Source organism: Malus domestica, chromosome 14 (genome assembly GCF_042453785.1).
Source record: "Malus domestica chromosome 14, GDT2T_hap1".
NCBI lineage: Eukaryota > Viridiplantae > Streptophyta > Magnoliopsida > Rosales > Rosaceae > Malus > Malus domestica.
The window spans coordinates 21,769,008-21,794,822 of record NC_091674.1 but is presented as its reverse complement, the minus strand read 5'-3'; the positions used below and the strand labels follow the sequence as shown (position 1 = coordinate 21,794,822).

Genomic DNA, 25,815 nt, shown 5'->3' with positions numbered 1-25,815 from the left:
TTAACCGTTTAATTAAATTTCATGGATCTGGATTTGTTGATTGGTAAGATTCGGATCCCTTTCCTGATATTATGATACCTAATATGATTCCAGTTATAAATAAGTCTCAGCCTGGATGGAGCCATCACTCGTAATCCAAAATAGTAAGGATGTACTTTTGTTATTCAATTTTTTATTTGGAGAACAATAGCAGACGAGTGGACGACTATTTTGAAGTGCAATATCTCACGATGCTTAATATACAGAAATCAGTTATAACAAAAATTGCAATATCAAAGGACCCAATAGTAAATGATGCCATCATTTGATACACAAGAAGACCAACGCAAACGACACCATACAACAATCCCAAATTGCAAATGATTGGACCGATTAATCTTTGATCACTTTGTGTAGTTTAAAATCTCTGTTCTTTTGCATTAAGCCTAGATTGATCATGTTTGTGTTTTCCATATCCCCCTCTCTACCACATGAAAACTATAACACTTTGCAGAAGTAGCCACTCCACCATGAACCAAATTTATGCAGAATCAAAGGGCTCCATAAAAGTAAAATTCGAACAAAAAAATGATGAAATAACGCACCCTTTATGCAAAAATTCATGCCAGACATTATTTTTTGGTAGTTACACATATTCTTCGATTCACATAAAAATTTACGAGGGTGTGACATTATCCTATTGACTACTAACTTCAATTATAAGAAAAAACAGGCAGTCAACAACATGAAACAAAAATAAACACACAAACTATATCCCACTGTGATGAACGAAACTCTACCTCAGTCTTCCGAATTGGATCAAGGGCACCATCTTCCTTCTTCTCTACACTAAATCACAATTCAAACTCATCCTCAAGCTTCAGCTGCTCAGCTGCAGCCTCTTCCTCCTCGTCATCGATCACAAAGTATGGATTGTGCGCCTCTGGCTTGAACTTGTACCCCGTAAACACATAGAAAGCAAGCGTGGCCAACTCCGCAGCCACCACACTGGTCCAAAGGTACCGGTACGACGTGATGGTCTCCAATGCATAAACCACAACTCTTGTAAAGTAAATGTAGCATATAACCACAATGTAATACTGCCTGAACAGAGTCAACTTCATCAAATTCACCGCAGCCTTCCCATCGGTCCTGGCCGCCTCTCTCAAGTTTTTAATAGACCACACAATCGGGAACAACACTGCGCAGCAGCAAACAACATCGACAAGCAGAAACACCTGCTTCCAATTAACCCAATCATGCCCGAAAGGCCCGGTCTCGTCAATCACAACCTGCGCAATGTTAGCTATCACCTGAAGCGGAATCACAATCATTAACACCTTCTTCTCCTTATCTTGCAAAAAGGGTTTCAAAAACGACCACCCGGTTCCGATCAAAACAATCAAAGTAAACAATGTGACACCCTTTAAGAAGCTGAATATATAGAACAACACATCCCAGCCGTGAGCGCTACCGGTGCGCTTGATATACGACTTGTCCTCCGCCTCACAGAGCAAGTTAAAGGCCTTGAGAATTACGACAGCGAGCATAAAGAAATGGATTCTAAAAACGGTAAGTCGTTTTTCGTAAAGCACGAAAACCCAAAGTCCGGCGAGAGAGGCGTAGACTAAAGAGAACAGAAAGTAAACGCTGGGGAGAATGGTTTTACCGGCTGAGAGGTAATCGCGGCGGTCGTTCTTCCTCCCCTCGAGGTTGTACGCCGCCGATTTGACGTCCATGGAGACCTTGAGCGGCTGGAGACAGTTGGCGAAGAGGAGGGTGTACTGATCGGCGTCGGTCTCGGAGAAGACGGTGGAGAATCGATCTTCGCCGTTGAGGGATTTGAAGGTGTAGACGGGCTTGACGAGGGTCGAATCGAGGGCACAGCGGATTTCACCCTCCTCGAGCTGCTGGAAGACGTGGATCCAGGAGTCGCCGGTGCAGAGGAAGAATCCGACTTTGGAGAGGTCCGGATCCGGTTGGGGAAGATCCGAGAGGACGATTTTGGAGACATTGAGCTCCAGGAGGCCCTTGTGGGTGAAGCCGAACTCGTCGAAGGGGATGATTGGGCGCCAGTCGGACCGGATCGAGGAGAATCGGATCTCGGCGGAGCAGAGAGAGAAGAAGGCGAGGAGAGAGAAGAGGAGGAAGAGTGGGAATTGGCGAGGGGCGAACGACATCGTTTTGGGTCGGTTATGGGACTGCAAATCTCTGAGTGTGAACTGCTGAGATTTAATCGTCGAATGGAGAAGAAGACTTCTCCTCTTGCTTTGTTTTCTTTTCCCCCTTTTTTTTTTCTTGTGATATTCTATTTTCTTTCTTCTTTATTTTTTTCCCTTTTTGGTTGGGGTTATTTTTTGTTTAATTGCAATTAAGGACTCAGTTTAAGATGTGCCGTCACGAAGACGCTTTAAGCGAAAATATTTTTGAGATATGTTCGTACAAAAAGCATCAGTTACCTGCATTACTTCAAATGCTTTCCATAATTAATTTATATTTTTACTAAGAATTGGTTTAAAAAAACATTTTCAAAAGACGTTTTCAGTTATTTGAAAACAATGCCCAAACAAGTCCTTACCTTAGTTGGTATGATTTCTTGGTTTGAAGCTGGAGGTTAACTTTCATTTGGGGATGCGTTATTGTCCGGTTTACCATATTTGCGATTGTTGAGATTTCATTATAATTTTGATTGATTGAGATTTTCTGTTACTTGGTAGAATAAGTGACATGCATTGCCTACTTAACACATAACACATGTTGCAGAATCTTGGATTATAAATAAAGTTTGTAACACCTTGTTATGGTTTTAATTCGATAGTGTGCAATTCGTTCTATCGTGTGGTATGGAAGTTTGCATCCAAACTTTTAAGATGACAATATTTGTTACTTATTTTGCGTTGTGACAGAGAAGTATAATCAAACTAAGACATGACTTTGAATGGGTTGATATTTGATAATAATCCCTCTAGTATAATGGATCACTTGGTGCATATACATTGGTAGTTATTTACTGGAAAAATTATACGTAAGGTATACTTTTAGCTTTTAATTTTAAATTAATTGAGACAAGACTTTTAAATTATTTCAAAAATAGACAATTTTTATGCATGTGTAAGGGCGTTTTTTATGTTAGTGTTTAAGTAATGAAATTGCCCTTTCGTTTTCTTTTGAAATCGCGACTGATGGGAGAAACTTAGCTTAGATCTAGTTCTTCTCCGTCCAATTTTGTTTCGTTCACTCTACTCTTTCTTGCTTCCTTTGGATTCTTGATGGATTTGTTAGCTTATGATTTGAGTTTCGATATTTGAAGATAAGTTTTGTTCCGATTTCACCTTTGTTGTTTGAATTTGAGTTTTGCTCTTCACTTTTTGTTCCGATTTAGTTTTGAATGAATTTATATGCGATTTAGTTTTGATTTAATTATTTGATTGTTTGGATGCTTTAAACTTTGCAGGTATGCTTATTTTTCGCATTCAGATGCTGAAATCCATCGTTGCATAACTCGATCAGGATGCTCATGAACTGATGGAGAGAAGAACCCCTGTGGTGCACATGTTGCGGGCACTTGTCCCCAAACCCTACCATGTAAGACATCTTTGCTGGATTGTCACCGAGAATGTAGTCCACCTGCTTATTTGCCTTTGAGATTAGGGTTTCTGCTGTGACTTAATTTTGAGGATCCACATGTTGCCACTCCTCCATTTAAACTTAGATACTTTGCATATGTTAGGAGGAGTGATGCTGATGTGACATATTGGAGATTGTTCTCACTTGCCTTGTTGAACTGTTGTCAACGATATCGTTTTGGATAAGCACAATATCGATACAAAAGTATAACAAGATGAATCTATTAGAAATTTTCTTCAATAGCATGTTGGTATGTTTTATTTGCGACGATGATTATATTGGTGTATTATCAATGACATATAGACGCTCTATGTGTAATAAGAACGAACATGCTTTCTATAAGTCGGACTTGTGATCCCAGGGTGGCTTACTACCGGGGGTATATTGGGCCTGAAAACTAGATGTGCTTGTAAGTAGAGAGCATATATAGTTGTCTAAATGTGATTTGTATAACTGGAATTCCTTATCGTCTTTATCCAGAAAGCTCTGCGCAAATTAAATTATTATAAGTTATTTGACTTTAAGAGTTTATGGTTAGTGATTTTCACACACCTTATTTGGTCTCGTGTGCTTCATTTGTGAGTGTAAAAAAATTATAAAATAGTCAATTTAGAGTGTGCAAATGGAGAAAAAATGAGTTACAAAAATATTAAAACCTTGGAAGGAGAATTTAGTTCCAGGTCTCTTGTTGTAGAAATTAGAGAACAGGGTGTTTGAAAATAGAGAACAGAAGCACAGAAAGAATAGATTGCATGCAGGGCCGGCCCTGAGAAATTGGGGGCCCTAGGCGAGCCTTCGAGTGGGGGCCCTAAAGTTCTTTGATACCCAACTCATTGTACATTTATATGTATAATAAAAGATTTCGCTAAATACATGAAAAAGTTCATTTGTATATCAAAAATCATTAGAATTGATATCCAAAGAAGAAATATATGCAAACATTACTTAAATATTACACGTCTCGTGTTTTTAGACACAAATGTACATTATCTAACTTTTCAACCAATTCTTTTTCAATTGACAAAATAGCTAACTCATTCAATCTTTCTTGTGACATAGTGTTGGAAATGTGCCCTAAAACCAATCATATGATGATACTTTACGGACATTTCACATGTTAAACTAATCTAGTTTAATATCAAGGGCAAATATTATTGTTTGAGCCGTCTCATATAAATGTTATATGCTTAAACGATAAGTCCAAGGAATATGTGATTGGGAGAATGCAATTTAAAGAAGTTAGATTCATGAGACCATTCTTTCGTAGACACATCCTAAACATTCCTGATCATAGGATTGCCAATTGGGCATTGACAGTCCGTTAAGATCAGTACGTGCTGTGTCTTCTCTCAGAAAGAGTGACTAGTCTCGAGTCATTGGTGTGTGTGACATCAAGACAAGTACGTAGGTGCTCAATAGAGAATGAGTTCACTGAACACGATCAACGAAGAGTTCTCATATTCATGTCACATGAGAACTCATGGTTGGGATAATGCAAAGTAGTCCTTTGACCTGAGGCATCATAGTTGTCTTGTGGTTAAGTCCTTGATCTTTGATTATGTCAAAGTCACTCCATCAGGAGGGTGTCCACGGCATAGTTGGGGTTAAGCCACTTAGCTATAGAGGCAAGTGAATGCGCAACAAGGGATCTCTAACCTTCAAACCGTTTGAGGGAGAATACTCTATGATATGATTAAGAATCTCTGGCCAGAGTATGAATGAGATTTAGGAAAGTCGTTCTAAATCACATTCAAGGTAATCATATAAGCACACGAATTACATTGGATAGTAGACATGAATAAACTATCAAACCAAACAATGTGGTCAAGAGTATTGTATTAGAGAAAGACCGTATTGCATTTGTAATCCTAAACTGAATAGGTTCTCTACCTCTTCTGATTAGCTTGGGTAACCATGATATGCTGCTAGGTGTCACTCTTGGTTTGTGGAAGCCCTAAACGTGTATAAACACTAAAGAGAGAATTGAAAGTAAGTTTCAATTCACAATCGATTTGAAAGAGTTTTAATCGCCCACTGCCTCGCTAAAAGGAACCTAATGGATCGTACACCGTGTAAGGTAGAGATTGAAGAAACAACGGAGATGAGTAAGAATAATTAAATGGTTTAATTATTTATGGCAAGGATTAATTAATATGTTAATTAATCAAATGAATAAGTTCATTAAAGACCTCGGGATAGTTTTGGACCTTAAGGCCCAATGGGCTTCGAACATCAAAGCCCATGGACTTAAGTTGTATGACAACTTAATGAATAAAGATTTACAAGGGCCCAAAAGCCCAAATCCCTTAAAGTGGCCCGCCATGTTAGAAGAATGGCTTTTTGGTTCTTTAAGTCACTTATTTGAAGGGACTATATAAAAGACTTTATAGCCTAAATTCATTAAGGGTTTCTTTTAGGAAATTGGAGAGAACACAAAGCTCTCCTTTCTCTTTAAAGAGGCCGGCCCCCCCTTGGAGGGATGAGCTAGTAATCTTTCTCCTCCAAGGTCACTCATTTTTTCATCAATCTTACCTTGGTGTGGAGACTTAGAGGTTCTCTATTTTGAGAACTTGGAGAACCATTTCATCCATCCAAATCCATAGATCTAAGATGCAAGGAATGAAGGCCCTCTCTTTGGGTGATTAGCCTTTGCTTATGCAAAGAGGAATCTACAAAGGTATAAATTTCTCAACTCACTTTGATTTGAGTTGAGTCTTGGTTCACCAATCTACTAGGCTTTGAATTTCATGGTTAATGTTTTATTTTTGAATGCATGCAAGCATGATTCCGCCTTTTAATTGTTAAATGCATGCTATAGATGTTATTCAAATGAACATGTTTTCACAAAATCATCCTTCACATAGTTGATCGAAGATACGATTTGATCAACTTTAATTTTGAGAAACTTCTTTCTGCAAAGGCAACTGTAACTGGTATGGTTAACAAAATACGATAAGCAACCCATGCATTTGGGAAACAACCATCCATTTGTCTTATATATTTTAGCACTTCCATTGCTCGATTTATTTCCTTCGGCAAAGTTTCTCTTAAGATTCTTAACTTTCTAAATAAGTCTTTTCCATCAATATCAGAATGCTCACCATGTTTCAGAAATCCTTCAAGATTGATACAAAAACTCTTTAAGCTATCATTGTCTACATCTTTTAACTTCTTCAAATTAAACAAAAGCCCAAAAGTTTCTTCATATTTCTGAAATTGTTCAAACCTTATATGAAGTGAAGTACGAGCTTGATCAACTATATAAATGAAGTAATCAACTCTAAAAGCTTCAATTGCCGATTGTGTTGCCGCTTCACTAGCACTCTCATCAAACTGTTTCTTTCTTCGAATGATGCGTTTCTCACGAAAAACGGGCTCAATCTCCATCTCACTTGCTATTTTCTTAGCTTCATTCATTGCCTCTTCAAATCCAGTTTCTCTATACTAATCAAGAACGAATATAAGCCCTTTCAATTGATCAATAGCAACATCAATATGCATGTCTTTTTTTTGAAGAGTTTTGCTAACAGTATTAATAGCAAACAACAATTCATGCCAAATAACCATACCTAACAAGAACTCAAAATTCTCCAGCTCATGGATTGCTAGGGATTCGGCTTCACTCTTTGACTTAGGATCTTCACTAGTATTTGCCAAGTGAATCAAAGCATCTCTTATCTATTGAGCGCTTTCTCTTATGGGTTTAACACTTTCAATATGACTTTCCCAACGAGTTTGTGACAACGGTTTGAGGGTGTGACTTCCTTGCACATGATCTGTAAAAACTTTCCATCGCTTTGTTGAGGATGAGAACAATGTATATATACGTTGTACCACTCCAAAAAAAGACATAGCTTTAGGACAACAATTGACCATATCACAAAGTGCAAGATTAAGGCTATGACAGCCACATGGAGTGTAGAATGCTCTAGGATTTATTTCAAGTACTCTGCTTTGCACACATTTATTTTTGCCTTTCATATTTGAACCGTTGTCATAACCTTGTCCCCTTATGTCATCAACATCAAGTTTAAGAGTGCTCAATGCACCTAAAAGCCCATCAAACAGTCCACACCCTGTTGAGTCATGTACATTTAGAAATTCTAAAAAGAATTCTTCAACCTTTATTGGAGTTTTTGTAACATCCACACACCTTACTATAAGAGACATTTAATCTTCGTGACTGGCATCCGGAGTGCAATCAAGTATCACTGAAAAATACTTTGCTTCTCGGATTCTTGCTATGATTTCACTTTTGACCTCACTTGCTAACAGTTGTATCAATTCATTTTGAATCTTGTGACCAAGATAATGGTAATGAGTCTCATGTGTATCAATACGCCGAATGTGCTCTTGCATTGTAGGATCAAATTCAGCAATCATTTCAATCACATTTTAAAAAATTCCATTATTCTCTTCATAGAGCTTCTCCTTGTCTCCACGAAATGCCAAAGTAACTTTTGCAAGTCTTTTCACAACAACAATTATCCTCCATAACACTTGTCTCCAATGATCTTTCTCTTTGCTGATTTGTTGTTGCACACTTTCATCAATTGTTTTACATTTTTGCAATCTTCTTTCCAATCCAATCCATTCACTCATGTAGTGAATGTGTTCCTTGCTAGTTTCATGAGTTGTAAGCATGTAACCAATATTCTTCCAATCTTTCAAACCCTCATTATCCAGGTAAGTCTTGATTCCAATTTGCTTGAATAACTTGCAACAAAAACAAAATATTATATCTAAAGAACATGAGTACACTAGCCACTTCCTATCTTGCGTCTCCCCATTAGGCAATTTTCTAATGTAATGTACAGAAGAAAAATGCCTACCTGAATTATCTTTCGGAAATGCAACATCATTAACTCTTTTAGGACCTCTTTCCACTAACATGTCCCTAAGATTTTGATCAATCTTATCCCAAGTCCCTTGATCATCAATATCCAAAGGAAAGACAATTTCATTATCCTTACCATTCTCATTAGTTTGATCATGTTCTTCAATGTCAGTCTCAATCAGAGGTTCATCTTTTTGCTCTTTACTACCATCGTTAGATAGAGGCTCATATCGCTCATCTTGTTCTTCATTATCAATCTCAATCGTGAAATCATCTTTCTCCCCATTACTGTCATGATTCCCTTGTTCCTCATTCACTGAAATATCATCTTGTTTCTTGAAAAACTTACTGAGAGATCCAACCTGAGACTTTATTAATGCTTCTTCCTTTTCCTTATTTCTTCTTTTTTGAGACCCAGAGAGATACTTTCTGTTTCTGTTAGTGGACTTACTATTTCTAATAGGAGGCATGATAACCAACTCTTTTTCAATCAGGAAATCACAACCCCACAATCAACAATCAACTCAATATTCTATAAACAACAAATTGACAAAGAAACAAACTAAAATTCAAATTTTACCCACTACCCAACACAACAATTTGATACAAATGACACAACACAAAATGAGGCACATAAAAAATATGGTAAAATTCAACATCAAAACTTTGAATTATCTTGAACCAAAACTAGTTAGGAAGCAAAAGTAACCAACCTTGTTAAGTGCACCCATAATCCATGTATCTTCTTGAAGGGATTTAACCACTTTATTAAGTGCATCCACAAGTTCGAATTTTATAACTGCAATATAGACACTTGACAAGTGAATACTTTGATTTCGCATAAACAATACACATTAAAATAAACAAACCATAAACCCTAGAATCGAAAATAACTACAATTTTTCAACTTCTATTTTAGTAGATATTTTAGAATTTCACATGGTATGTTTTCATGCAAGTATACAAATTGGAAATGTGTGAATGTCCTTGTAAATTTAGTATCAGCACAATATCCGGGATGTTATCTTCCTAAGCATGCCCAACACAGGTATGCCACAATTGATCCATGAAAGAAAAGGACACTTTCATACAGATTTAGGGATTATACAATGGCAGTAAGTAACGGTAGTAGGTAACATATGGAGGCCTTTCCTATACATCACACCGTGACCTCAAATGATTTTACCAAAATCATACAAGCTGTTCGCAATTTTTAGACCAATCTCTTTCATTAATAAATATTCCAAATGTTAGTATTCCATGGCTGGAGTTGGATAACAATTTATTAAATCACCAACTGCCATATTCTCATGATTCCATGAAAGCCATTTGCAGAACTTATAAGAAAATGAAAACAAATAACTTACAATACAGTAATGACAGCCATGGTCTAAAATATCGATAATATCCCGATATTTCCATCGAAATTTCCGTGTTTTTGGACTACTGATATTTTTTTAGACTACCGATATTTCCGATATCATCGATATTTTAGACCTTGCTAAGTCACTCATGTATCTTACCATGCAATGTATAAAGTGTAAAATATTGTACTAATTCATTATATATAAATGATTATGGTGTATTTAAACTTCTTTCATTAATTACTACATATTTTCTACACTCACAATGTTTATCAGCTCGCTATATAATCAACTTAAATCAGTTATATCTATCAAGCAATGCATTTCCTTCCAATTTTTTGTGATAAACTAATAGATAATTGACTAAATAAACATCCTGCAAAGTTTCAATAAAAATTTCCAAGTTTTTCTTACAATTTCCGTAGTTTTTATTCAATATTTATAGATATCGATAATATCCCGATATTTCCATCGAAATTTCCGTTTTTTTGGACTACCGATATTTCCGATATCATCGATATTTTATACCTTGATGACAGCATAACCAGCAATGGATTCCAGACCACCATTCCCAAACTTCACTCTCTTGGTTACTCTTCAGCACGAGTGACTCACCTCCAAAATCACTTCCACTGTAAAAAAAAATTGCCAGTTATTAGAACACCCAGTTAATTACAACAAACACCCAATTGGAAGCTACAAAATCTAGTGAAAAAAAGCCCAACTTACCATCACTTTTATTAGTCTCTAGACACCACGGAAGCCCCTTCAAGATCTCATAAGTATTGCAAATGGATCCAGCGCAGACTTGCTCAATACTCAGTTTGCTCTGTGCGTTAAATTCCCCAAAAAAAGGTGAAGTGTTGCTGAAGTTTCTATTTCCCAACCAAGACATTTTGCAGCCAAGTTTCAACTTTCAAGACAACTATATAATTTTATATTTAAATATTTTATTAAATTCAAACTTTAAAAATATATTTAAAAATATTATATATATACACACATTATATTTAAAAGGATATATTTTGGGGCCCCTCTCCACCCAAAACACACGGCTGGTTCCAAATTTTTTTTTTAATAATTTAATATTTAGATATTTTACTCAAACTACAAAATTATATATATAAATAAATATATATATATATATATATATATATATATATAGAAAATTATAATTGGCACTCTAAAATTCTCATTCCACATTTCAAACTTTCTATATTTGGAAAGAAAAATACACTTGTGAAGAGTGTAGGATGAGATTTTTAGAGTATCAATAACACTTCCCTATATATAAAAAAAAAATTTGGGGGCCCCCCTTATGTGGGGGCCCTAGGCGGCCACCTACTCGGGCTACCCTTAGGGCCGACCCTGATTGCATGAAAGGTTATCTTTCTCATTACTGTTGAACGTGTTAATATGCTGATGTACAATAGAGTCCTAGTCTTAGTTACCTTCTTATTTCTAAAACAAATCAACAACTTCACATTTGAATTTAAAAACTAGATAGAATCCAGGGTCGACTAGGATTGTTGTTTAACATTCTCCCGCAAACTGAGCGTTGGAGGATGAACCAGTTTGGAAGACAGTAGCAGGTGATGCGCCTTGAGCAGTCTTTTGGTTAGGAAGTTTGCCGGTTGATCAACTGATGGTAGAAAACGAACCTGATGACTTCCCAACTCAACACATTCACGAACAAAATGGTAGTCGAGCTCTATGTGTCGGGTACGTGCATGGAACACGGAGTTAGCTGCCATGTAGGTCATGCTTAAATTATCGCATAAAGTTAAACTAGGAAAAAAGTTGAACTCCCCAATTCGTGTTGCAGGACTTCCTTCGTGGTTCCACACTCGCAGGTGGGGATGGCGTGTAATGCATCACGCTCATCCCAAATTCCCTTGAGTATGGTGTAGTAGGCTATAATTAGACCTGTAAATGGATCGGGTTCAACCCAACCCGGTAAGTTAATAGGTCACCCATTTCACTCGTTAACAATTATTATTATTATTTTTTTTGCATAGAATTTATTTTTTGTTGTTAAGATTTTAGTGAAATTACTAAAACATCCTCAACTAACGGGTGCTAATTGATCTAATGGGTTGACCAAAAGTGACTGGTTATTTAACGGGTTGTTAACAGGTTTACCCGTTAGCGACCTGACCCGTCAAGCATCCACCCAAATACTAATATTAATGGGTTGGGTTAACGGGTCAGGTCCAAAATGCTAGGTCTAGCTATAATTAGACTTGTAAACAGGTCGAGTTTATCGGGTTTGGGTCGGGTTCAACGTGACCCGGTAAGTTAATGGGTCATCCGAACCCGACCCGTCAGCTAAACGGGTCACCTGAACCAGACCCGTTAAGCTAATGGGTCACCCGTTAACACCCATTAACAATTATTATTATTATTATTATTATTATTTTACATAGAGTTATTTTTTGTTGTTAAGACTTTATTGAAATTACTAAAACATCCATAACTAACGGGTGCTAACAGGTATAACGGGTTGACCCAAAGTGACCCATTATTTAACGGGTTGTTAACGGGTTCACCCGTTAGTAACCCGACTCGTTAAACATCCACACAAATACTAATATTAACGGGTCGGGTCCAAAATGCCAAGTCTAGCTATAATGCTCATTCCAGATTGAGTGCAGTCGTGGATTGCCTGCTTAATGTGACGAACGTTGTTGACATGGGAGTAGCGTTCCTTCAGTTTATTCCAAATGTCAGTGACCACAATATTTGTAGATCACACTTGCACGAATGTCTTGCGAGATTGAATTTATTAACCATGATTTGACAAGATTGTTGCAGTGATTCCACTATTGCAGTTCAAAGGCGGAGGACTTTGGTTGGTCTACTGATGGAACCATCAATAAAGCCCTTTCTTTTCTTGGTGCTTAGGGCCATCATCCTGGCACGACTCCAAGTGCCGTAGTTCTTCATTTAGTAGCTACGGAACGAGGATGGCACCCATCTGGTCTGAATGGTGCAGTAGGTACATCGGATGATTTGGATCATCATGTGGGTTTGCCTCAAGCTTGGTTGAGGGCTTTTCTGTTTTGGTAGGTTCAGCCATGGAGAACAGCTAGGGTTTGTTGAGCGGAAGGTTGATGTAGACAGTAGGTTACTAGGAGTGTTACTACTCTGATGCCATATTGAAATTGGAATATTTTGTGTGTATATATTACCACGTTGAAATTGGTACAAGAGTTATATACTATACATGAAACAATCTTCATCCTATAAATTAGCCTATGCAATATCTTTCATTTCCTACACTCTTATAATCAAGGATAAATTACAATATACACATTAGGGAAATCAATCCCAAATCATTCATTATTCTCAACAAATATGTATCTAGATTATGATTCCTAACAACTTAAATTAAATTATTCACAAAAGCTAACAAATATGCACACAAGAGATTTAACGGAATAGACTGAAGATGATTAGAAACTAAAAATATAAAAATAGAATAAACTAAAAATAATTAAGCACAAATGGATTTGGAATAAGATTTGAAACAACGAGAAGATAGGTTAAGGTTTCAGCATCCACCACTAATCACCTTCATAAAGCAACGAACACACAATGATATAAAACATATTAAGATGCTCATGTTTGTGAGAAATTTTTTATTATGATTGGAATACGAATGGTATACCACGTGTTTTTATATAAATAGTGAGAAATTTTACTTTTTGAGTTATTAACTTTTAACACACATATCTGTTGACCCTAAAAACTACCAAGCCTACGTGCACGCATGCCGAGTAACTAATGAGCTAACTATGTCCTTTGGTTATGTGCGGGGCATGCCAACTCATCGGCTGAGTTTGGTCCGGGAGTAAAATATGTTGATGTAGTGTTGGGCGCGCTGCTGACTTCTTGATCTCACAACTGTGGCCGAGGAAGGAACACGTCTCGGCCTTCGGGTTCTAGAGTCTGAAGACAAGGCTGCCAGTTTTGCGAAGTTTAATATTAGATGACTTTCAATGTGCCGAATGTAGTAATCTGGTAACATCTCACTTCACCAAGAAGGCTGATGAGATGACCTCTACCAACAAGGACTCGAAAATCCTTGTCGATCGAGACTTGGATAGGTAATCAGTCTGTCGAGAAGCAGTGCTGTTTATCCAAACTGAAGGTGCTCATTGATCGACTGATTTTACAGCTCCAGTGTTGTTTATCCAAACTGAAGATGTCATCGGTTGCCTTCACTGTGCTGTTTATCCAAACTGAAGATGTGTCGGTGAGAAAAAGAAAATAAAAATCTCAAGGTTGTTGAGAGGTTTCGGGTAGAGCGAGAATTTGCGCAGGGCAGTTTGTGTGTTGAATTGAAGGGCTCTTCTCATTGCCACTGCCTCTGTATTTATAGGGACGTGCTGACTTGATCCTTGAATATTACATGAGATTTTTGGCTTGGATCAGACTCAACTAAATGCATGGAGTTATCATGCAATTATCCAACCAATTTAAAATCTCCATCATTATCTCATTTTCTCCTTATTTTGTCCATCATTATCCAAGTATTTGATGATCTCCACGTGCTGGAACCAAGGCATGCAAATAATTAGCATGCATGTTTATCTCTTAGCCATGCATTTCAAACCGAAGCATCACGGCAATCCACTTATCTTTCCACCAAATCTGACTAGATGCAATCATGCACTATCAAAAAGTTCAAACTTGATCCCATCTTTTCCATCCTTTCAAAGCCCACGAGTTCCAACCTAATGCAATTGTTCGACTAGATTCTTGGCATCCTCCTAAGGATATTTGGGGTGCTCTTTATTCCATCATCACTTTATAATTTTTATCCATGTATGCATAATAACCTTCTGCCGTTTGAACTCCAAATTCATTTGTTTACTAATTATCACCATACTTTAAATGGATAATAATCAATTTGCAGCATACCACTTGAATCTTTCAGTTAACCAAACTGATCCCACCCACACATTCAGACACCAAACATCCAAAATCAACTTAAATTGTGCTACCGTGTTTCCAGCTTGGAGATACATATTTCATCTTAATTATCATTAAAAGATAATTATGATAAAAATCATAATATTATCCTTCAATAATAACAAAATAATATTCACTCTTCGATCTGACGGTTGGGAGCTATGCTTACTCAACGGCCTTGATTTCATGGACCGATGATGTAATTTTGGGTCCAAACAATATCTCACCATTTGCATAGTAACACGTGGTGTACCACCCCGTGTTCCGGTAACATTGAAAAATCTCTCCATGTTTGTCAACCTAAAGGCATGGTATATATTTACTCTTTAAGCTATTGATTCCCCTAAGCAACGAATTAGGCATGGTATCTACTCTAATCCTTTTCATTCTTGAAGTATTTAGCATGGTATCTACTAAGTTGCACTTTGAGAAATCATGATAAAATGAAAATCAACAAAACACACAAAGTCTAGAACATGGTATCTATTCTGGTTTTTCATGATAATTAATTCCAAGAACTTGGAAATAGTTCTTTTGTCACTTGGCAGAGGCACAAGACTCGGTCATCCAGATTTACCTATGTAACCAACTCAATACAAAGGATGATTACGGTGATCAAGCATAATGAACACATGTAAAGAGTGAGTGAACTATAATATGAAATAAATCAATAAACATCATCAAATCCCTTTATAACAAAAGTGTAATCGAAAATTTTAAGAAAACATGACTAGGGCTTCAACCGTGCCCTAACTAATTAAGGTACTTAGTTACTCATAATGAAATTTGATAGCAAAAACATTAACAAGAAACAAAAAGAGGAAGAAAGAAAAACTCTGACAACAACCATGGCTGCCTTCTTCCTTTTTTGTATTTTGGTTTGCACGCTACCTCCTTATTCATGAAATTACTCCTCCAAAACCCTTTCAAGTCAGGACCCTTTATTCTCCTTTAACGGCCTTAATATTTCATTTATTTCAGACTTTATTTGGATTCTCAAAAGCCTTTTTTCAGCTATATTAAGTCCCAAGAAAATGGGATTTGTATCCCTCCTTTAATCTGCCACATTGAAACTTAATTGTAAAGAGCATTAGATTCGCGCGCAACCTGACTTTCATGTATTAAAACTACCAAAATCCTCTCTAGAAAAATGATATTTGCAATCAGTAAAATTCTAAAGAAAATAGGCATCTGTAACTTTCCAAGCGTGTATGGCTCATTTCCTCATTCTTCCCGAGTTAATATAGTTTATTCCACGAAGCCAGCTGATCTGTACAGGCTGTGCTGATGACATAGGATTTGTAAAAGCCTTTCTAGTCTCAATGCTTCCTTTTTAACTCCTTTTCCACTATATGTTTGTTACAACCTACAAAACACAAATAGAATGTAAAACCTATATAAAAGAGTAAAATAAAGATGTAAACAAGGAGAATTAATATGGATACAATGACGAATTTATAAGCACAACATGCAGCACCTACAAATGAATAGCTTCATTTTATTTGGGACCTCCAACTGCCAGATTTACTTCCATTTAAGATTTCTAGATTGAGTTGCGCAATTAACCCCATTCCTTTATTCCTTAACTCTCAATTTCGCATTAAATCCATGGCAACCACGTATCCCGTTTTGACTGTATATTCCCCTTTTTTATGTAGTGACAGATTAAGCGATCATTACATCCCAGGCTGCTATTTGGTATCCCCAATATCATTTCTGCCACATCCTCTTCGAAACATTGAAACTCATGTTCTATAATTTAGCATCGTTTGGATGATTGGAGTTTTGGTTTATCAATATAACGAATTAGCACAAATTAAGGAGCTCTTGATGTTTGCTTGTATTCTTGGATCTCTCAGATTTCTCCAACTTTCAAAGGTGTGAAATGAACTTCATCAGATTTTCCCAACTACAAGAGCTAACAATTTATGCCTTTTTTTCATGTAAACCAAAGGGTTAAAGCCTGAAAGGCAGGCTAAATTTTAGCACCATCAAGTTCTTGCATGTTTCTTGCACTTAATTTGGCAAAATTAGCTGTAGTTTTCTCATGCAGATGTAGTTACGTTTAGTCACTATTGACTAAGGTAGTGAGCCCACCCCTTTGCACCTAATGTCCAATCACCCTCCTAATAGATTATAATAGTTTAGAATAGAATATCGTCTAGTAAAAAAAAAACTATTGTCTCAATGCAAAGAGCTAGTTCATAAAACCTCATGGAGGAAAGAATATAGTTTCTCCTCAAACGCCACTAAAAACGAATGGAAAATCAAATTATTATCTTTATTCTAGAAGCAAGTGAGGTGGCTAGAGCATGTTAGACAATTCTAGCAAGTTATTAAGTTGGTGGAAGAAGCTAGAGAGTACTAGCTTCCTTGGTTGCAAATGGAAAGATCTAGAAGCTACAATTTTGTGGCTAGTCTAAAATTAAGCTAAAGGTTTGTAGAATATACTAGAAACTAGAAACTAGTTCTAGTTTGTAGAAGGAACTAGAAACTAGTAGAGTGCCAAGTCCTCACCTAGAAATATGGGTGTGATGTTGTAGTGATGTAACCAATCAAGAAAGAAGTGAGTAGAAAAGGATCAAGTCCAAAGCTAGAGTTCTACTCCAAGAGTAAGAGTGAGAGTGTTCCACTACACATTGTGAGTGAAGTTTAGATTGATAGAAAGTGTGTTATACTTTCTTGTATCCACCAAGCCTTGTCTTTGGCTTGGTAAGTCTAGTTGTACTCATCTTTTTCATATAGTGAAGATTGATCCTTGTTTTGTGGACGTAGGCATAAATTGCTGAACCACATAAATTCTTGGTGTCCATTTTCTACTTTACTTTGTGCATTCTCTATCTTATAGTATCGACATTCCTAACAAGTAGTATCAGAGCCCCGTTGGCTCGTACTACGAGATGGAAAGAAATGGCACTATGATCAAACTTACTAACTCTAATTGGGTAACATGGAAGCCAAGGATGGAGGACATTCTATATTGCAAGGATCTGCATGAGCCAATTGAAAGAGATGCTGCTAAGCTCGAGAGCATGTCCGATGCCGAGTGGAAGAAGATAAATTGCAAGGCAATTGGCACAATTAGTCAATGGGTGGACGATTGTGTTTTTCACCATGTGTCTAATGAAACCAATGCCATCGAGTTTTGGACGAAACTTGAGTCCTTATTGGAGAAAAAGACCCCAGCCAAGAAAGCCCTTCTTGATTAAACAACTAATCAATGTTAAGTACAAGGATGGTTTAAGTGTAGCAGAACACTTGAACAATTTCCAGAATATCATCAACCAATTGGCTACTATAAACATGACGATTGAGGATGAGCTGCAAGCGCTCTTGTTTCTTGGATCCTTGCCAGATAGTTGGAAGACCTTTGTGGTGAGTGTAAGTAACTCTGCTCCTAATGGTGTTCTTACTCTTGATAATGTTAAAAATAGCATGCTTAATGAAGAAACAAGGAGAAAGACTTTTAGTACAGATAGCAGCCAAGTATTTGTCACAAAGAACCACGAAAGAAGCAAGAGTAGAGAGCCTAGAGGTCATGGCAGGAGTCCTAGCTGATCTAAGTCAAGGTTTAGGGGTGCATGCCACCATGTGGCAAAGAAGGCCATATGAAAAAAAATTGTCGAGTTTGGAAAAGAGAGCAAAGAGAAGGAAACAATCAAAAGAAAAATGATACTGGCAGTACCACCGCTGTCATATGTGGTGATGTACCAGAAATATTATATGTTGGTGAATGTCTGCATATGGGTGATTCTAACAGAGACATTGAATGGATCTTTGACAATAGAGCTTATTTCCATGCTACATCCAAATGGGAGTTCTTGGAATTGGTGATATTTGCCTAAGAACTAACCTCGGCTGCCAGTTGATGTTGAAAGATGTGAGACATATTCCTAATATATGTCTCAATCTGATATCCATTGGTACCCTTGATCAACAAGGTTATTATCACCATATTGGCGAAGGAAAAATTGAAGCTTACTAAAGGCTTAATGGTGGTAGCAAGAGCACAACTGTGTTGTACGTTGTACCGGTCAAATGCCAAGGTTTTGAAAGGTGAGTTGAATGCTGTGGATGACTTATCTCTATACTTATGGCATAAGAGGCTAGGCCACATGAGCGAGAAAGGCCTACAAGTTATGGCAAAGAAGTCTCACATTCCATTTGCCAAAGGTACGTCGTTAAACTCTTGTGAGCACTGTTTATTCGGAAAACAAAGAAGAGTTAGTTTTTCTGTTCCATTTACAAAGAAAGGAAATTTGTTAGATCTTGTTTATTCAGATGTGTGCGGTCCCATGGAAGTCGAGTCACTTGGAAGAAATAAATATTTTTTTACTTATATTGATGATGTTTTATGAAGGGTCTGGGTGTTTTTGTTGAAATCCAAAGACCAAGTGTTTCAGACATTCCAGGAGTTTCATGCCATGATGGAGAGGGAAACTGGGAAACCTATCAAGTGCCTTTATAGCGACAACGGGGGCGAGTACACATTTCACTAGTTTAGAGAGTATTGTGTGAAACATGGCGTAAGTCATGAGAAGACAGTTCTTGGAACTCCACAACATAATGGTGTTGCCGAAAGAATGAACAGAACCATCATGGAGAAAGTCAGGTGTATGTTGAGGACTGCAAAGTTATCTAAGCAGTTCTGGGGTGAAGCTGTAAAGATAGCATGCTATTTGATCAACCGATTTCCATCAATACCATTAGGTCTTGATATTCCAGAGAGAGTATGGACTGGTAATGATGTGTCTTACTTTCATCTGAAGGTGTTTGGTTGCAAAGCTTTTGTGCATGTGCCTAAAAAACAGAGATTGAAGTTAGACTACAAAGCTACACCGTGCATCTTTCTTGGTTATGGCAGTGAAGATTTTGGTTATAGATTATGGGACCTATGCCAGAAGAAGTTTATCAGAAGTAGAGACGTGGTCTTTTATGAAGATCAAACAATTGGGGATTCGGATAAAGAGGCACAACCAGATGGCGCAGTCAGAGGAGTTGATCCATTAGCTTCAGATGAAGAAAGTCAGAATGATATCCCTGAAGCAGCTACCAATGAAGTGCCTGTAGAACCAGATAATGCTGATCAGGGGGAGCTTGATCAAGATGAGCCAGACCATGAAATTGTTGATCAGAATGAGCCTAAAGAGTAGATTTAAAAATAACCCAATCAGGGGAAGCCTCTAGCCCCGCAAGAGAATGAAGACCAAGTCAGAAGATCCAGCAGAAGTCGAAAACTGTCTACCAAGTATTGTTTATTAGAGTATATCATGTTGACTAATTATCGAAAGCCCAAAACTTATGAGTAGGCCAGAGCTCATAAAGACAGTGACAGATAGATGAAGGCAATGGAGTCAGAAATGGATTCCTTATTAAAGAATGATATCTATGAGCTGGTAGAGCTTCCAAATGGAAAAAAAACATTGAAAAACAAGTGGGTGCTCAAATTGAAAAGAGACGACAACATGACAAGGTACAAGGCTCGTTTGGTTGTCAAAGGTTTTGGTTAAAAGAAAGGAGTTAACTTTGATGAGATATTCTAACCCGTGGTGAAGATGACTTCCATTCGAGTTATCCTTGGTATAGCAGCAAGCATGGATCTTGAGCTCGAGTAATTAGACGTTAAAACTGCATTTCTCCACGGTAGTTTAGAAGATGAGATATATATGGAGCAACCCAAAGGCTTTGAAGTCAAAGTAAAGAAAATTTTGTGTGCAAGCTCAAGAAAAGTTTATATGGTCTTAAGCAGGCTCCGAGATAGTGGAATAAAAAGTTCAACTCATTCATGGTGAATAATGGGTACAAGAGAACTCATACTGACTCTTGTGTCTATATCAAACAATTTTTTGCAGGTAAATTCATCATTTTATTGTTTTATGTTGATGACATGTTGATTGTTAGTCAAGATGCTTTTATGATTAAAAAGCTCAAAGAAGAGTTATCTAAGTCCTTTGACATGAAAGACTTAGGACCAGCCAAGTAGATTTTGGGCATGGAGATAATTCGTGACAAAAAATCCAAGAAGAGAAAAGTATGTTAAGCGGATGCTTGAAAGGTTCAACATGAAAGCAGCCAAACCGATAAGCTCACCTTTAGCCAATCATATCAAGTTGAGCAAATAGTCGTGTCAAAAAACATATGAAGAAAATGAGAAAATGGCAGTTGTTCCCTACTCTTCAGCGGTAGGAAGTGTCATGTATGCAATGGTGTGCACACGGCCAGATATTGCTCATGTAGTAGGTGTGGTGAACAGGTTTCTCTCTAATCCAGGGAAGGACCATTGGGAAGCTGTTAAGTGGATTTTCAGATATTTGAAGGGAACTTCGAAGATGTGCTTGTGTTTTGGCGGTTCCAAACCAATCTTGGAAGGATTTACAGATGCTGAAATGAGAGGTGACCTGGATGGTAGAAAATCTAAGTCTAGGTTATTGTTTACATTTGCAAGGGGAGCCGTCTCATGGCAATCCAAGCTGCAAAAATGTGTTGATTTGTCCATAACTGAGGCTGAATATATAACTGCTATAGAAGCATGCAAGGAGTTGTTGTGGCTGAAGCGGTTTCTCCAAGAGTTGGGTTTGAAGCAAAGTGATTATGGCGTTTATTGTGATAGTCAGAGTGCTCTGGATTTGAGCAAGAACACTAAATATCATTCATGTACCAAGCACATTGATATTCATTATCACTGGATTAAAGATGTTATTGAGAACAAGTTGCTACAGCTGAAGAAGATTCATACCGATAATAATTCTTCAGACATGTTAACAAAGGTAGTCACAAAATCAAAGTTAGAATTCTGCATTAAGGCTGCTGGGATGGACTCCAAGTAACTTGGAGTCGTGATCGGAATTCCTCTCTCATGGACTGGAGGGGGAGATTGTTGGTATATGGTCCAACCCATGATGAATGTTCTAGATTATTCTAGTAAGCAAGTGAGGTGGCGGGAGCATGCTAGACAATTCTAGCAAGTTATTACATTGGTGGAAAAAGCTAGAAAGTACTAGCTTCCTTGGTTGCAAATGGAAAGATCTAGAAGCTACAATTTTATGGCTAGTCTAGAATTAAGCTAGAGGTTTGTCGAATATACTAGAAACTAGTTCTAGTTTGTAGAAGGAACTAGAAACTAGTAGAGTGCCAAGTCCTCACCTATAATATATGAGTGTGATGTTGTAGTGATGTAACCAATCAAGAAAGAAGTGAGTAGAAAAGGATCAAGTCCAAAGCTAGAGTTCCATTCCAAGAGTGAGAGTGAGAGTGTTCCACTACGCATTGTGAGTGAAGTTTAGAGTGATAGAAAGTGTGTTAGAAAGTGTGTTATACTTTCTTGTATCCATCAGGCCTTGTCTTTGGCTTGGTAAAACTACTTTTGTTGTACTCATCTTTTTCATATAGTGAAGATTGATCTTTGTTTCGTGGACGTAGGCATAAATTGCCAAACCACATAAATTCTTGGTGTCCATTTTCTACTTTATTTTGTGCATTCTTTATCTTGTAGTATCGACATTCCTAACAGATATATTGTTGGTTCACAGGATTCTTCAAAATGAGATATGACCTAGAATATTAGTTCACTAGAGGCACAACTAAGTAGCAGCAGATGCAAGACTCTATCCTCATTAATCTCAACAATAGCACGGCAAATCTATTTTTTTTTTCCTCCAGTTTCTTCGATGAGCCATTTTGTCGAGTACCCATACCATTGTGTGTTTAGCGTATATTCCTGTCATTTAGTGCTCTTTTATTTGTGTCTTTAGTCAATATTATTATAGTTAATAAAACAATATGCATGTATAGTTTATAAGACGATCGGAAGAAGGTAGAGGGGGGCACGTGCCCCTGGCCCTTCATTAGATTCGCCAATGCCTAGAGTCTTATAACGAGTGATATATCATCCTCTCAAATTAACAAACAAATTCCCTTCTGTAATGAGATAGAATTTTCATCCTAATAAACATACTGTAACTTCCACAAATCTCCAGGTTCAACGTGCGTAAAGGATATGTGCTGCCGTTGAACTGTAGCATGGCCGTGACATAGTACTTGAACCAAAGCATGTTTCTCGAACTACTTGGGTATGGTAATGAATAAAGTAGTAGCATACATCTTTCAATTTTGTAGTTTTGGACAAACACTGGAGCTGGGATTTGCAATGGAACCTGCAGATAAACGCATTGCTAGAAATCAGGAATATATATCTCCATTGATCACATAATATATAAGCTGTACAAACTTACATATATCAGTAAAACATGGTTGTTTAGAGACTGGATCCTCTTCAAATGGTGGTGGAACTTGGCCATACACCATTTCACAGCTCATATCTTCGAAATCTGCAGAAGGAAATCCAATTCAGAAAGCTACTTTTTCACTTGGAACATATTCGATCAAATTCGTATAGAGATTTCAGCCTTATATCCCAAATTTCGGGCATAATTGCAATCGGAAGAATTAGACGTACTTGGAATCATGGTTAAGGGAAGTCCGAATTCATTGGTGAAGAAATCTTGTGTAGGAAACTTGCACATATTCACACACATTCCAACACACCCGCTGTTCTCCAGGTACCTAGATAAGCAAAACTGTTAAAGTCAGAAAACCAGTTTTTGCTTCACCACATTAGTTTTAATCTGTACACGTACATTGCAGTTCTCCAAAATGAAAAACTGCTATGTGTAATTCTCCATCGAGATTCTAATCTAACCTAAACTACAAAGATGTAGATTCAAACTTGGGTTCAAAAATAAAGAGAACATTGCTCTAGCCAACTTGGCTATGCCCGTGTCTCAAACTGATGTACATTTTAATTAAAAACAAATTTATATTCAAATTTCAATTCGTACATAATGAAATATGAAAGAATACCACCTGCATTTCTTTATATGAACTCCACTTCTTTGCTTCACCCCATCTATCTCAACTTCTACAACCTGGTAGTTGCCCATAAATTAGTATATGTACACTCATGCTATATATAGAGTGTGGGTAAAACAGTATAATCACCTCAGAAGGCCCAACCAACCAGTGGAAGAAAGGCACTGTCAATGCTGCATTGAACTCAGCTGCCCACTTTGTTGGTGGAAATAGTTTCTTAAACTGCAAGAACAATAGGTTAATAGTTAATTACCTACTGATAACGATCTTATAACACTTGGGATTAGATTAAATTGCACTCACACATGAACTTTGAGCAACACTGCCTAATGTGGTTAATCATATATGCTTGTTCAATAATGTGGACAACAAATTGAACTAAACAAACCAAACCCGATCCCTTTCACATGGAGACTGGCATGTGGTGTTAATATAGTATGTCCAGACGACATGGTTGTCATGTTATGAACCTGAAGTATGATGTTAATAAATAGATACACGTGTTATAATATGAGTAAATTTGTAACACCATATAATTAACAATGCCGTCACACTAAAAATTTATACCCAACTATCAAAATTTTGAAGGTATTTATCAAGTTAATTAATGGATATGATCATCCCACAGTAAATTAATCACTAAAACATTCAAATTAATGAGATATAAACCGACATTAGAGGAATGAAAATGTTGCATTAATTCACCTGCTCTGGCGCACCTGGAGGTAGCATAGACAAAAGCACTTCTCGAACCACCTTCTGCTGCTGACTCCGAGACCTCCCCTGCATCACTCTCTTGGACACATCCACAAAGCTCTCGTAGTCATATTCCCACCACGCCTTCTCCTTCGTCTCAGTTCTCGGTTTCGCGGGAGCTGCAAACTTCATCATTTTCCGAGCAAACAGTGTCATGAATCCCCTCTCGAAAAACCCATCGTTGTACTTGGTTTTTTGCCCCATTGGAGCCGGCTCTCCCGATGGTTCTGCAATACCACATCGTACGGAGCAACCAGAAACACTCGGTTTACATAACGATAAGTGTTTAGGTGTTGTAAATTGGACAGTTTGAAAGCTTAGAACCACCATGAAATTAATCACTTTAGTTTTGTTGGTGCAAAGAAAAGAAATGGAAACTGAAACTCAGAAGGGCAATGGAAAATGCATGACACAGAGTTTTAATGGGACTGGTTTTTAGTTCATACAATTTACCTGAATAGATTTCTGGTCGAGTTTTCCTCTCTTTTCGTGACAAAAAATTATGGCCACACATACCATTTTTTTGGAAAAAAAAAATTATGTGTTTTTATCCGTTCCTATTTATTGGCCCCTCTCTTTTGTCAAATTATTAGTAAAAGCAGTGTCGCATGATCTTTTTTTAATATAACCGATAATCTAAACTACACTTAATTTACGAAAATGAATTTTAAATTCGGATGAAAAAGAGTAAACACATTTTCTTGACCAAGTGACCTATGCGTTAATATCTCAAGGTTGCATATGCTATCACATTGAGGGTGTTATTTGTAGATTCAGTGCGGACAAGTAGGTTGAGAACTGTTTGGCTGGTCCCAGATTTATGAGGTTCTAGAGGACCGGAGAGTTGATAATAATAGCTTTGGTGGGTGGATTTGAGGTCATGGCACACGCCACGCTTTTGAGCCTAAAATCCTGGACATTGGCAGATAAGATTGGGTCTGCTGGCTGGCTTGGGCCCTGGCAAGTTCATGAAGTTCGAAAATAGTTGATTGTGGGGGATGGCAGGGCCCCGTCCAAGGTCTTAGCTTCGGCTATATCGCGGCACAAGTAGAGGCGTGTAAGGGGCGCGTTGGCATCCCTTTCTCCATTCATAGGGAGATTCGACCGTCAATAGGGGACACGTTAGCACTCCTGTAAAAAAAAAACATGGAGAGCTAATGCGTGCCCAACACAATCACGAAACATAGAACCCCTGCATATGAGCCTCACATAAGCATCCCCAGTGGGAGGCTCTATATGAGATTGGAATAATAGTGGATATAGCTTATTTTAAAGCTCCGAGGAATTTTTAGGGTTTTATACAAGAATTTCTTCCAATGAGAGGTTATATCTTTCGGACTCTATATGGGACTATATATATTTATTTATGTTGTAATTTGATTAAGCAATGATTTTTCTTTTATGTTA

General features: G+C 37.4%; 2 protein-coding genes across 3 annotated transcripts; both read right to left on the bottom strand.

Moving 5' to 3' along the window:
- Nucleotides 1-568: 568 nt before the first annotated feature.
- Nucleotides 569-2,355, bottom strand: LOC103431007 (protein CANDIDATE G-PROTEIN COUPLED RECEPTOR 7). Its single transcript, XM_008369155.3, has one exon. The coding sequence runs from the start codon at nt 2,157-2,159 to the stop codon at nt 834-836; it is 1,326 nt and encodes a 441-aa protein (XP_008367377.1). The 5' UTR covers nt 2,160-2,355; the 3' UTR covers nt 569-833.
- A 20,238-nt stretch (nt 2,356-22,593) lies between these two features.
- Nucleotides 22,594-25,164, bottom strand: LOC103437434 (beta-carotene isomerase D27, chloroplastic). Of its 2 annotated transcripts, none has more exons than XM_029093103.2 (6): nt 24,358-25,164; nt 23,782-23,874; nt 23,647-23,708; nt 23,240-23,346; nt 23,016-23,111; nt 22,594-22,937 (listed from the first exon to the last, which is right to left on the bottom strand). In XM_029093103.2, exons 1-6 carry the CDS (start codon nt 24,736-24,738, stop codon nt 22,888-22,890), a joined length of 789 nt encoding a protein of 262 aa, XP_028948936.1. In that variant the 5' UTR covers nt 24,739-25,164; the 3' UTR covers nt 22,594-22,887. The 2 variants fall into 2 exon arrangements, with proteins under 2 accessions (XP_028948936.1, XP_028948935.1); XM_029093102.2 differs by having other exon boundaries at nt 22,594-22,955; nt 24,358-25,049.
- Between the last annotated feature and the right edge of the window lie 651 nt (nt 25,165-25,815).

Excerpts from the sequence above, each read along its gene's own strand:
- LOC103437434 (XM_029093102.2), bottom strand. The coding sequence starts at position 24,738 with ATGGTGGTTCTAAGCTTTCAAACTGTCCAATTTACAACACCTAAACAC. Across the intron at positions 23,347-23,646 it reads GTTCATATAAAGAAATGCAG|GTACCTGGAGAACAGCGGGT; the intron begins GTGGTATTCTTT and ends TTGCTTATCTAG. Across the intron at positions 23,112-23,239 it reads TCCCTTAACCATGATTCCAA|ATTTCGAAGATATGAGCTGT; the intron begins GTACGTCTAATT and ends TTCCTTCTGCAG.
- LOC103431007 (XM_008369155.3), bottom strand. The coding sequence starts at position 2,159 with ATGTCGTTCGCCCCTCGCCAATTCCCACTCTTCCTCCTCTTCTCTCTC.